A 13,293-nucleotide genomic window follows, 5' to 3' on the forward strand; every position below is an offset into this window, starting at 1 on the left:
GGGCTGCTTCACTGCACAGGAATTTGTTCCTGGACATAGAAATCAGTATGCTGAGTGTCTCCAAAGGTAGGTAATGAGCAGCGAATTCTCAGAAATGAGATGAGCAGGTTGACCTAGGGACTGGAACTTCCTGGACTTCTCCACGCTGAGCAGAAACAAGATAAATTACACAGGTGAGCCAATAGCATGATTTTGCTTAAGGAATGTAGGTGATGGTAACATTCAGCTTTCTTATCCTTACTACAGAACGGAGGTTACTTTGGCCTGGGATTTTGAATTGTAACACTGAAGAGCAGACACAGCAGCAGACCGAGGACAAAAAAATACCATCAATTACTTCCAGGAGGGCAAATCTGCTTGTCTTGTGCATAGCACCTAAAGGCACCTTTACCAATGTGATGCCCTCCAAAGGTTTCGGACTACAACTCCGTCCTCCCCCCCCCCCCACAAAAACTGGGGGAGTTGTAAGCCAAAACATCTGGAGGGTATCATGCTGGTGAAAGTTGCCTTCAAGACTAACAGATTTCTTGCGCCAAAGGTTTCCGTGAATTGCCCCACTTCTTCATATGTGTACAAACGTTAACCATTTCTACATACGAGTTAGAAGGGTCCAGTGAATGAAAAAGCCCACACAGTGATACATCTGTTCCTCTTTAAGGTGCCACAAGCATATCTGTTATAAGAATATAATTGACATAATGGGAAGGAGGCACCTAGTAAACTAGCAGTGCTCCCTGGTAGGCAATTTTCTCTCTCATATATATATTATAGAATTTTTTAATTAAATTTTCTGTTTTACAATTTTGAATACTCATTTAAACATCCTTAAAATATCAATGACATCCCTTCTTCTCCTTCCATGGTTCATTTTGCATACCATAAATCCCTGCATATTTTACATAAACTAAACCATTCAGTATTCCATTATTACATCCATCAAAACTTACTTACACTGTTGAATTTATCTTAATGCTGCCCACGTTTTCAAGTGTACACAATTCCCCCCCATATATTCAATAAACATTTTCCAATCTTCTTTAAACGTATGTTCTTCTTGTTTTCTTATTCTATATGTTAGGTCCACAAGCTGCGCATATTCCATCATCTTAAGTTGCCATTCTTCTTTAGTTGGGACCTCACTCATTTTTCATTTTGGGGCTAACAAAAATGGGCTGCAGTAGTGGTATACATAAATAACCCTTTTTGATACCTGGGAATTTCCGTCTGAATTATCCCCAATGAAAAGGACTCAGGTGGTTTTTTTTGGAAAAGGACTTTAAAACATTTCCCCCCAATTCATTATGGATTATTTCCCAAAATGCTTCTACCCTTTTACAGGTCCACGACATATGAAAAAATGTTTCCTCAACCTCTTTGCATCTCCAGCACATATCTGATTCAGATAAGAATCTGAATCTGAATCAGACCTGGTATGCAATTTTCCCACCTCGTATCCAAACTGATGGTCTTCTGGAGCTGCACATGTCGTTGGAACAAAAACCAAACATATCACAGAGGGTGATATCGTTCATAAATCACACCCAGACTATTAACTGATGCTATGCACATATTTAATATGCTTTTCTAAACACATACCCAGGATCTGTTTGGTCCTGGCTCCATTTAAATAATTATTTCAGACAGAACCCTACAGGCAAATTATTCTGTACTGAAGTCCTCATGTCCGGTTTTCAATCTCTCAGGGAGAGGTGTGTGTGTGCTTCTTTCAGTGGTCATGTCAGCCGTAATCTTCCATAACTCCTGTTAAGCAGAGAAGAGATATTGAAAATCGATGAACTGCCATGGGGAGTATGGTAATCAAAACAGAGCATTTCAATTTTAAATTCTAAAGTAACAGTATTCCTTCTTTACACTTATAGCTTGGGACTGCATTACTAATGCATCAACTGTCTTAACAGAGAAGCTTCCATTAAATTAGGAGTTATTTTAAGGGCATTATGCATTTTGAGTTAAAGCAAGAAGAGCTTAATCTACCTAATGCTACAAGATGAAGTTTAGACGCTCAGTACAGCCACGGCTGTATTTGCCACCGATACACATTCTTTGCTCTTACAAAGAAGATATAACTCAGTAGATGCAAAATAAAAAAATAAATGTCTAATTTCTCATCTGGCTTAGCAGGCAGCATGAAGGACTGGGACTAGTCCAGCCATTCAGGCTCAGTCATAGTTTGTGCACCTAAGAAAAGCTGTGCAGTTGGATCAGACCAAAGGTCATTTTAATTCTATGTTCTGTTATTACAGTGGCTATTCAGATGCCTACAGGTAGGCCATGAGTAGGCCAAGAGAGGAACAACACTCTCTTACTCATGATCCCCAGAAACTGGCATTCAGAAGCATATTGCCTCTAACAAAGTAAATCACTCTGACATGGTAAATCATCTTTATCTGAGTGAAGACACAGGTGACATTTTAAAAGTGTCAGAGGTAGGATAACAGCAGCTCTCGTGCTCGGAAAACACATACTCTTCTCCCCAACAGTGAGCTCTGGAAACAACAGCTCTTGCAGGTTTTTAGAGTGGTTCAGTCTGAACAGGGAAAAGATGACCTACTGGCTAGTGCTTGTGGCAACCTTACAAGTACCACCACCTTGTCCCCAGTAAATTTTGCAACTGGTTTTTTTTTAGATGTTGCACACGTCTTTTGCAGTAAGGTGATAGATTAATGCATATATGTGCAAATAAATGATTGTGCCCTTTGAAACCTGCAAATTTGGACTAACACAAGTGTGAAGAATCTAATGTGATTCTGCTTCTTTCTTAGATATATTTTTATGCATCCATTCAATTATGTTCCCAAGGCAGTTTACAAGAAACAATAAAACAACTGAATTCATATCTTAAAACGCCATGCCTGTTTTCACCACTCATCATCCATTCCTCAGCTGTTTGCAAAGAAAACTAGCAGCCTTGGAAAATAAAGTGATGTGTACAACTTACTGCTGGTTACTCTTCTACGTTCGGTCAGAGAACCGCAAGATAATGTCAATTCTTTTTGACTTTGTCTCATTAATACAATTAAACTGAAAACTGCTCAAAGTTTTAGAACGTTTGTCAGACAAACAGTACCCACCAACTGCTCAACCCGCTCATAAATAATATGTTGAGGAAAGGAGAGTTGGACAGGCTGAACAGTATATCTCATTTTGCCATCTCTGATATTTTCTAGATCATTCAAGGTGCTTCGAAAGTAATTGTATGCTTCACATACAACATCCATGTGTCTTAAGGTGAAGTTGAGCCTGCAAAAAGATACATCCATTAAAGACTGAACTTTTAAAAACTGCACAGATTTTAATTAACTTTTGCATCATGCTTCCTGAGATCAAGGTGAAGGCTTTCATCCGCATTTGGATATAAACAGATGCCGCTTTGAATCAAGATGGTGGGCTGAACCTTTCAAGATTGCATTGATGTTTTGGTTTCTCAAAATCCCCCAACAGTACTAGGTACAAGGCTGGTAGTACAATATAAATGCCAAGTATTATCAGCTTCAGCTCTTCAAGGTCCCTGCTTTAATCAGATATGCCTCCCCAGTGTAGCTATTGTAGTTCAAGTTTAGGCAATCCTGACCAGCACTGCCTCTCCAGCCGAGTTCTCTCTCATCCTATTCTTCTCACTCCCAGAGATCTTTCAACTGAAGATAAAGACAATGGTACCCAACAAAGCTATAGGTTCTCTTAGGCTGTAACTGAAGTGGATTCACTTAGGATCAGTTTAGGGCTGTTCATCTACCAATCACTAACCAACAGCATGAGTGCCTGCTTTGGCAGGTCAAGAATAGACTCCCAAAGGTAAGCACAAAAGCGACGCCTGTCTGTCTAGGAAGGTTCTCAGTATCTAGCAAGTGGTTTTCAACAGATCTTCAGTATTCTGCAGCCTTGTAGATGTGCTGTAATTTCCGCCACAGAGGATCTAGCTGAAGGAGATCCAAACTACCTGACAGCCACTTAAATGCTTATTTGGTGACCATGACTGTTTGCTGCATCCTCTTAAGAAGAGTTTCCTCTTACGAATGCAGTCATCTATATAACTATTTAAAAATATCTAAATAACTTCATGCTGGAAACCTTTTTGAGAAACAATAAGACTGCCCACTTCCAAGCTGAAAAACGTTTCTAGCATTAGCAACAATCAAAACAAATTGATCATATTGTATTTTCCAATTAAGAGTTAAAAGCATGTCACCTCTTTTCTATAGACAAGTAGATGGTGGAGGGGTTTTTCAAGTTGCCAGTGATTCGATACAGCGTTTTGAAAAAGGCATCTGTTAGATCATCGTCATAAAATGCTGCAATAAAAAAGGGTTAGGATCATCTGGATTTTGACTTCACATATGAGACATTCACTTCTATCTTAAAAGTTGATTTTTAAAAATATTTTGTTATCCATCTCAAGACTTCAGAAAAGAATGGCTATAGTCTTAATTACTAGGGGCACAGCAGTGTTTCGTTTTGTTAACATCCATTAGGAAGGGAAATAGCCAGGACATGGAATCTTGCAAATGTGAGTGCAGTTGGGGATGAAATAGCTAAATCTTTGACTTTTGGTCCTCTAAAATTGGCATATGACACTACTGTATCTGGCATAGCTTCCATCTGCAAATATGGTCATATTCTGAAGTACTGCATTCTATCATTCACTGGGGTCCTATAGGAACATAAGAAGTTAGGAACATAGGAAGCTGACATATGGAATCAGACCATTGGTCCATATAGCTCAGTACTGTCTACACTGACTGAAAGCAGGTTTCTGGGGTTTTAGATAAGAGGATGTTCTCAGCCTTATCTGGAGAGGGTGGATTGAACCTGGGATGTAAAGTAGATGCAAAGCAGATGCTCTACCACTAAGCCACAGCCCTTCCCCTTTCTATTATGCATGACCCCCCCCCCCCATTTAATACAAGGAAAGGCGTAAGTTCCTCCACAGCTCCTACTTATTTCAAGGGGGCATGTTCAGGGAAAGCCAGTGGTGCCCCATGCCGTTTAAAAGCAATTTCCATTACAGAAAAATACAAATCCTCTGAACTGTGATGTGATTTTTCTAGGCCTTGTGTCAAGTTTACCATGTTAAATTCAGGGTAATGTTCCTTCCCGTCCCCCACTTCAATTGCCACGTCAAGAAATGTTTCTCCAGATGCAGCTGATGTGCATATTTTACAATGGGCTAGGTGAGCCGAGTCAATTTCCTCATTCAATGTCTATGGCCATAATGTGTCTTACTGCACTCTTGAAACAACGATCAGAAAAGATTTGCTGAAAGTACGCAATACACACAAAACAGGGGCTTTAACGACCACTATGAATCCTTGACTCTCCAGTTCTGTTTGCTTACCATCAGCAGCTAGGATCACAGTGGTGAAATCATGAAGCTCTGCAATCTCTTCTTCAGACCAGCTGTAGGGATGATCAGGATCTACAGCAAAATATGCAAATTGATTTGATTATAAAGGAGACTATAATTTTCTAGACACTGTACAGAAAGTTTAAAGAAGGAAGCAGGTCTTCCCAAAGGAACCCACAGTGGCAAACAACAAGCAATAAAACAATAAAAGCATGTTGAAAATAATTCCGATAAAGTTGCAGACTAGGAGAGATATGCTGGAAGGGGACAGTCTTCAGTAGGTACTGAAAAGACAACAGAAATTGTGCATGCCTAGTATTTAAAGGGAGGAAATTCTGAAGGGGAGATAACACAACACTAAAGGCTCGATTTCTATATTGTGTGGAACGGACATCCTGATAAGATGATACTTGCAGACGACCTCAGCTGCAGAGCACAATGATCAACTAGGGGTGAGACAATTTTCAGGTATTCTTGTTCCAAGTTTTATAGAGCTTTACATAACAAACCCAGCAACCCAAGTGCTGTGTATATTTCCTTTTTGCCACTGATCTAAAAATTGCTTGGAGAACTGGATCAGGCTCCCAAACTGTGGGTAAGGAACCCCTGATAATGCAAGCAATCCTCAGACTTGACAAAAAGGATACCCATGGTTCCATATAACATGTAAAACAAGAATGGCTCTGTGGGTGGTCTCTTTTAAAGGGTTAACCACTTGACCCCCCCTGAAGTCTGGCTCTCCACTTCTCTAACTTCTTATTGTTAGAGAAAGAATTTGGATTACTCAGTGGCTGGGAAATGTACCGGTACTTTGCACATACTCAGAAACAAACTCATTTACTCACCTATTTCAAAGCTATGCCATGGGTTTAAATTGTTATTTGGCTGTAAGTGAAAACAGTAACTCAACAGATTAGAGATAGAGCATAAAATCAAGCTTTTAAGAAGTTGATGCATCTACTTACCAATACAGAACTCATCTTTAAGCCAGTCCAGCACTCTGACCTTAATCTTAGTTCCTGGAAGTCAGTAAGATGATAAGAAAATAAGTGGGTGGCAAAGGCTCTTTAGAAGACAGGTTAAAGCCCTTAAAGTGTCATAATAAGAGGAAGACTGTAAATTGCTATAATTGATAATAGTGAACAAGGAGAGGCTTATGCCCCCACCTCACTTTACCCGCCTTCCCCCAAATTAGTCTTGTTAATGATTCCTTGTTCCTTCCCATGATGTATTTATAAAATGTAATTCAGAGCAATCTTAACCTCTGCATTTGCTGGCTAGAGATGGTTAGGACTATGCAAAGGCTTGCTCTGCTGATGGGGGTATATCCAATGTGGAGGCCCTCAGAAAGCTCTGCAGGCATAAATTCACTGGCGGTTACAGGGAGGAAGGCACACACACACACACACACACACACACACACACACACAGCCTAGATCCAGCCCCTTCATTCATCAGTGAGACCCAAGGATGGGAACCCATATCCACACAAGGTTAGAGCTGGTGTAGCTCCTCCTCCTTCCCACTGGGACCAATCGGGGGTGGGGGGTTGAAAATAGAAGATCTGCATGGAGCAGAAAACAAGGTAAGTCCACACCTCCCACCAAGGCTGGGCCTGGAAAGTGGTGGATTGTCCTCACTGCCCCCACAACCCACTGAAACTGTGCTCTTAGCCACCTTTCTAGAAGCAGCACCCTAAGGCAATGGACAACACAGAAATCATTACGACGTATAAAGAAGCCAAAAGCACTGTATTAAATAATTCTAATAACAATTAAAATATTATTCCTTAAATGTGGAGGGATCTTTTATAAGCAGACTTGAAATTGGTCTATTTTTTTACTCCACTATGCTCAATGGAACTTACTCTTTAGTTAAGTGTGTTTAGGATTGCAGGCATAGGCTTGTAGGGCAGAGGTGGCTGAAGGAAATGTTCAGAACAGAAGCCACTTTTTGACATGTAAATATTTCATGTGGCCGTCTGGACAGTATTTTGGATTTGAATGATATTTTATCCAACTAGAAACCCGCCCCCCAAATCCATTAAACAATAATAATATACAAGCAGTCTTTTTTACCTGCTGGCTCAGTAAGGTGCTTGTTTAATGTAATATTTCGTTCACACATTTCCAGGAGATCTTCACCAATATCTTTAAAATATTTGAGAAGCAAATGTTAGTAATAATTTGAGAAGAAATGAAAAAAACAAACAAGAGAGGGGGGAAAACAAGCATAGAAAAAACAGGGCAGGTACGTCTCTTTTCTCAAACATCATCTGCTTTCAACAACTCAGCTTGACTTACTGCTCTTTCAAGCTTTCTGATAAAAATAAAAGCAACATCACGAACATCAAAGATAACTGTCCTAAATAGATACCTGTGCAATAAATGGCCTTGGCCGCCTTTGCCATGATGATACTGACAATTCCGGTGCCGCCCCCAAGCTCCAGCACTGTGCAGTCCTTAAACAAATCTTGCTTGGAGAGGATGTAGTCTGCAAGTAAGAAGGCTCCTCGCCAGACCTTCAAGACAGGAGGCAAAAGGGAGCACAGTCTGGTACATGAGGATCAAGGGAGCAAGAGAAGGGCTGGCAATGTAGCTACCCACCTGTTTGCCAACATCTTCTAAAGGGGTTGCCATAGCGTGCTCTGTAAAAGAAAGAACATGAAAAGGGGCCCATTTTTCCATGTTACACGTACAGTAAATTTAGGGAGGATAAGGCAATCAATGGCTACTATATTCTAATATATTCTATATTCAGCAATGACTATATTCTACCTCAACTGTCAGAGGAAACATGCCCCTGGATGCTAGTTTTTGGGATACTGCAAGTGAGGAGAGTGCTTTTGTCCTTGAGTTCTGCATATGGGTTTCCCACAGGCTTCTGGCTGGCCACTGAGAATAGGATGCTGGACTAGATAGCCCAATGGGCTGATTTAGCAGGCTCTTCTTTGTTGTTACATTTGCCCTTAAACTTTTCCATTAAAAAGACAAAGCAGAAAAGAACAAGATATAGTCTGTTGCCTTAGGGCACATTTGTGAAGGGACACTTATGAAATGTATATCCCGCTTTTCCTCCAAGGAGCTCAAGGCAGTACACATGCCCCTCCTCTATCCTCACAACCCTGTGAGGTAGATTTGGCTGAAAGAAAATGGTTGGCCCAACGTTGCCAAGTCAGCTTTATAAGCAAGTCTGGGTTTGTGCCTGATCTCTCCCCAGTTCTAGCTCAACAGTCTAACAAGCTCACCAAACTAGCTGGCATAGGGAAATTCCTGAGACTGATTGGCTTGCCATTAGTGCATATAATTTCAATCCAAAAGGTGTACCGGTAAAAGGTTTTATGTGCAGATGTAGAGGGAGGAATAAAGTATATAAACTGGCTCTCTATGCTCACATCTCAATGAGTACTTCTGGATCATGTTATGAAATGCAAATTATTTTATGCCACACCCATATACTACATTACTGACCTATTTTAATAATATCATAGCAATTGTTTTCTTGCTCTTGTTCTTCCAAGACTTCTCCACCTTTCATCAAAATGATGGGGCACACTTTGTCCCTTGAAAGGTCTTCAGCTTCTGCATCAAGTAACGGAGGCTTCCGGACAACCTCCAAATCCCCATCTTTGTCTAACAAAGCTTGAATTCCTTTCAAAGAGTTCTCTTCCTTGTTAGTGCTTTTCAGAGTAACGTGGTCATCAGCAGGATCCTCCACATTGAATCCCTCTCCACATTTGTCTTGGTGTTTAAGGTTTTCTTTTTCAAAGCCACTCACTTCCCTCTCAGTCTTCTGATTGCTCTTGTCCAAAATGAATTTGAACTGTGAGAGAAACACTAAGAGGCAACAATCTGAAGTCAAACACTGTGATCAAAGCCCAGTCAATCTTCAAAACCATAACAAAGAATGTGGGAATATCACCATCGCTTTCCTTACTCTCTAAATAGATTTCCCCGACATTTGCCCATTCGTAAGTCACACATATGATCTCCTGTTTGGGAGTCCTTCCTGGTGTGTCTGAATTTTGTATTATGACTGTTGGTTTGGCCTCTTGATACTTGTTTTTACTGAACCTGATAAACATTCCTGAAGTACCCTAACCTCACATTATCTGCACTTACACTGTCAAGTGCCTGCTGTACTTAGTAATGTCTTAGTTCCCCAGCTGGTCTTCTCCAAAAACCTGCTCAGCCAGGATTTATGGGATGGAGGAAGAGTGGTGGGCATTTGCCTCCAAGCAGCAAGTCCCCAGTGAGGCTGCCAGAAAGTCCTATCGCCACATTTAATGCTTCTTCCACACCATTTACTAGCATCTGCATGTGCCAGAGTTGGCCCTGGAGCCCTCAGTCGTCAATCCTGATATGAACCCAATAGGAAACGATTGTGGCATCTCCACAATATAGCACTTGGCACACACAAGTTCAGCCTTGATTAGGGTCAAATAACTTGCTTCTGGAAACCTCCCCTGCCCCTTTCCTTTCCACTACCCAGGAAGTAGGTACTGCTACATCTGGCAAGCTCCACCCGCTATCCATGGCACTGTCTACTGCAAAGGATAGAAATTCCTGCTAAACACAGGATATGCTTAGTTGCAATTTTAACAACCAAAGAGCCTCAATGTAAATGGAGAGATTCCACCAAAGAGGATGGTGGTGAGACCTGTCAAGGAGGTGGTAAGCTTTGCTATTGATCAGCTAACACTTTTAGTGTAGTAACTTCTTTAAAACACACACACACAGCTGTTGAAGAAAGCTCTCAGTGGGGATTATGATAATTGTGTGCAAGTAACAGTAACAACCACCAGAGGCACATTACCTGGCTGTCCGACAGCATTCAGCCTGACCATTAAATGCCTCTTGCTTGGGATGTGTAGGTGGACATCAGATAGGACAGTGTCACTTCGGAAGGTGATGTCATCCATCACCTCTCTCTCCCCTGCACCTTGTATGGTGCACTGCTGAAGGGACATCTATAATTATAAGACATAAAGCTCTATTAGTATGTTAATTATAGTTACAGAATTGTATACAAAACCTAGCACCTCCTGCCAGCTTGGTATTACTATTCACTATATTTCGGCACACCTCCTCAGGCACTGCTCCCCACCCCACCCTTTCTTTAAGCTGCTGCTGCTGCTTCTTCTTCTTCTTCTTCTTCTTCTTCTTCTTCTTCTTCTTCTTCTTCTTACACATTAGCCATTTGTTACACATAGGTCCCCAGGTGACTTACAGCATATCTAAGAACATAATTTAATAAAAATATATAATACAATTGACGCATTCACACAAACACATGATTCTCAACAAGTAAACAAACTACTACCATCCCACCAACAACAGCCATAGAAAGCTTGGGTATCACACTTAGAGCAAAATACAATCCTAACCTCCTTTGCCTCCTCCACATATGAATGCCAACTATTGAAACTGGATGAATCTCTCAATGGCAGAGATATGCAGCAACAGAGAACATTTCTCCTGTTCAACATTGGTAGGAAAAGGGGCACTTTCCAAAAAGAAGTGACCAGCCTATGCCTCTCTTACAGGATGTGCTCTGCACCCAGATTCTCAGCTCAGTGCTTATTCTGCCTTCAAGCATCTCTGCCTCTTGGATTCGATTCCCCCACAGCCTCTTGCCCCCCTGTCCCACTCCACCCCAACATATAGATCTTCTGCAATGCTCCCACAGCTCTGCCAAACTAGCCTTTCAATTCCCCCTCAACACCACCACTGCTGATATTCTGCAACTCATTCTTCCCCCTCAGCAATTGGAATGCTTATGGAAATTTCATCACACCACAGCAGTTCAACCAGTGTGGAAAGGAAGGCTAGCAAAAGCCAGCCTTCTTCACACAGCACATAGTTAAACTATGGAACTCGCTCCCACAGGAGACAGCGATGGCTACCAATTTGAATGGCTTTGAAAGAGAATTGGACAAATTCATGGAGAAGGGGGATGAGGCCATCAGGGGCAATGGCTATAATGATTCTGAATATTAATTATTGGAAACTACAGGAGTGGGGAGTGCTCTTGTGCTCAGGTTCTGCTTGGTGGTTTCCCACAGGCATCTGGGTGACCACTGTGAGAACAGGATGCTGGACTCAATGGGCCACTGGCCTGATCCAGCGGGCTCTTATTACATTCTTAATGTTCAATATTCATTTCTGATGCAGTGCTGTGGATAGCTCAGTCGGTAGAGCATGGGACTCTAAATCTGAGGGTCATGGATTAAAGCCCCACATTGGGCAAAAGATTCTAGATGATCCTCGTGGTCTCTTCCAACGGTACAATTCTATGCTTCTATGAAATAGTACGTACATTTAATCTGCATCAATATGTGGTGGCTTGTGGGGAGATGATCACGTCTGACTAAGGTTAACATTGCTCTTCCCTGGCCCAGTTCCTTTATTTTCAACTTCTGCCTGATATGCAGAAGCAGGTGAAGCTGTTAGCAACAAGGAGGTCAGTGGTCAGAAATGCCCCAGTAATTAAAATTCTGTGTTAAGCCACTGATTTTTTTTTTAAGTCTGGCAACCTTCTACTTCCAAAATTATTGAGATGAGGTGCTGAATATTATTTTACTTTTCAGTAAGAATGTATACCATTCTTCTGTACATGCTCAAGGCTAAGTCACATTTTTTAGTGAAGTTCAGGAACTGTTGCTGAAAACATGATACTCCCCCCCCCCCCATATATATAAGGTATTTGAAATTCTGAAAACAAAACTGGTAGCCTCTCTTTTCACCCTAGAATGACAACAAAACTTCACCCAGGATTGCACCATATTTAATGAAAGGAGCACACTACCTATCTTTGTCCCCCCCCCCATTTATGACTAATTCATATGCTGTCTTTCACTGGATTTGTTATTTTTAAAAATCTTTTATTTAAATTAAGAGTAAAAACAAGGATTTATAGCATATGAAGTAGTCATAAATAGAAAAAAATCAAAACCCACATTATACAAAGATTAATATTTCACATTCCTATAAACTAGGCTTATTTTAAGGGCTATATACATTGGTGGTGGGGGACTTCTGGAGGGCACCAGGTTGGCTATCCTAGCACCATGTGTAGCAAAGTGAATTTAAATGGTTAGGCAGTGGAAGACAGGAGTGCCTGGTGTGCTCTGGTCCATGGGGTCACGAAGAGTCGAACACGACTAAATGACTAAACAACAACAATATATTAAATGGCTAGGCTATATATTTTTGGACAATGTTCAACCCAGTATATAAGAACTAACAAAACAGATTAACAGTGTACTCTTAATCATGTCAACCCAGAAGTAAGTCCTATTGAATTCAATGGGTTTTATTTTCAGGTATGTAGAGTTAGGCTTGCAGCCTGATTCTTTAAAGCAAGCTGTTTCAGCTTTTGCCTTCGTCAGCCAGAAGCCAACACGTTTTGCTATAAAGATTTAATCTCTGTTAGTAACTGTTAATGATTTCAGTGATCAATTTGTTTGAAGTGCAGCACGAAGTTTTAAAAACAGTCTCTTTCACTCCCTCTTTCAGACAGCCAAAATGACTTTTATTTGTTTTGTTCCATAATAATGTTACGCCCAGAATTCCCCCGCCTCCCCATTATAATACTCCTTCCCTTCTAAGTTTAAAACACCTATGCACAGAAGGCAAGCGGGAAGCATTCCACTCTGCACATGCACAGAAGAACTCCCATTTCTACTTCTCGGCATTCTGCCAGTTGTTAAAACAAGCTAAGTAGGCAACAAACGGCAGCCGTTTCAAGGGGTTGGGAGACGGTTATGGGGTGGAACAGGCAACAGAGGGCTGCGCCTTACGGAGCGAGGGCTCTCTCCTGCCCAAGGTGGGTGTAATGGCGACTCTCACCTCCCCTCTCGCGGCAGCCTCGTTGACGCCGCTGCTGCCATTTTGCATTTTGCCCTCAGCTGCTTCCGCCCTTCTCCCCGA

The 13,293-nt window shown here is 41.4% G+C and overlaps 1 protein-coding gene across 4 annotated transcripts; it reads right to left on the minus strand.

The window, feature by feature from the left end:
• Positions 1 to 761: 761 nt before the first annotated feature.
• METTL22 (methyltransferase 22, Kin17 lysine) lies at positions 762 to 13,293 on the minus strand. Of its 4 annotated transcripts, none has more exons than XM_028706607.2 (11): positions 13,213 to 13,293; positions 10,178 to 10,331; positions 8,833 to 9,198; positions 7,969 to 8,009; positions 7,739 to 7,883; positions 7,441 to 7,512; positions 6,328 to 6,381; positions 5,354 to 5,434; positions 4,208 to 4,310; positions 3,093 to 3,261; positions 762 to 1,761 (listed from the first exon to the last, which is right to left on the minus strand). In XM_028706607.2, exons 1-11 carry the CDS (start codon positions 13,258 to 13,260, stop codon positions 1,660 to 1,662), a joined length of 1,335 nt encoding a protein of 444 aa, XP_028562440.2. In that variant the 5' UTR covers positions 13,261 to 13,293; the 3' UTR covers positions 762 to 1,659. The 4 variants fall into 4 exon arrangements, with proteins under 4 accessions (XP_028562440.2, XP_028562441.2, XP_028562442.2 ...); XM_028706608.2 differs by having other exon boundaries at positions 13,164 to 13,281; XM_028706609.2 differs by lacking the exon at positions 13,213 to 13,293 and adding an exon at positions 12,983 to 13,119.

The sequence above is a fragment of the Podarcis muralis genome, chromosome 14 (assembly GCF_964188315.1).
Source record: "Podarcis muralis chromosome 14, rPodMur119.hap1.1, whole genome shotgun sequence".
Taxonomy (NCBI): Eukaryota; Metazoa; Chordata; class Lepidosauria; order Squamata; family Lacertidae; genus Podarcis; species Podarcis muralis.

Bases quoted from the DNA above. Each gene is read 5' to 3' on its own strand.
- METTL22 (XM_028706607.2), bottom strand. From the start codon at position 13,260: ATGCAAAATGGCAGCAGCGGCGTCAACGAGGCTGCCGCGAGAGGGGAG. The intron at 7,513-7,738 runs GTATCTATTTAG...AATATTTTAAAG, and splicing joins CAAGGCCATTTATTGCACAG to ATATTGGTGAAGATCTCCTG. The intron at 3,262-4,207 runs GTGACATGCTTT...ATCTTTTTGCAG, and splicing joins TACTTGTCTATAGAAAAGAG to GCTCAACTTCACCTTAAGAC.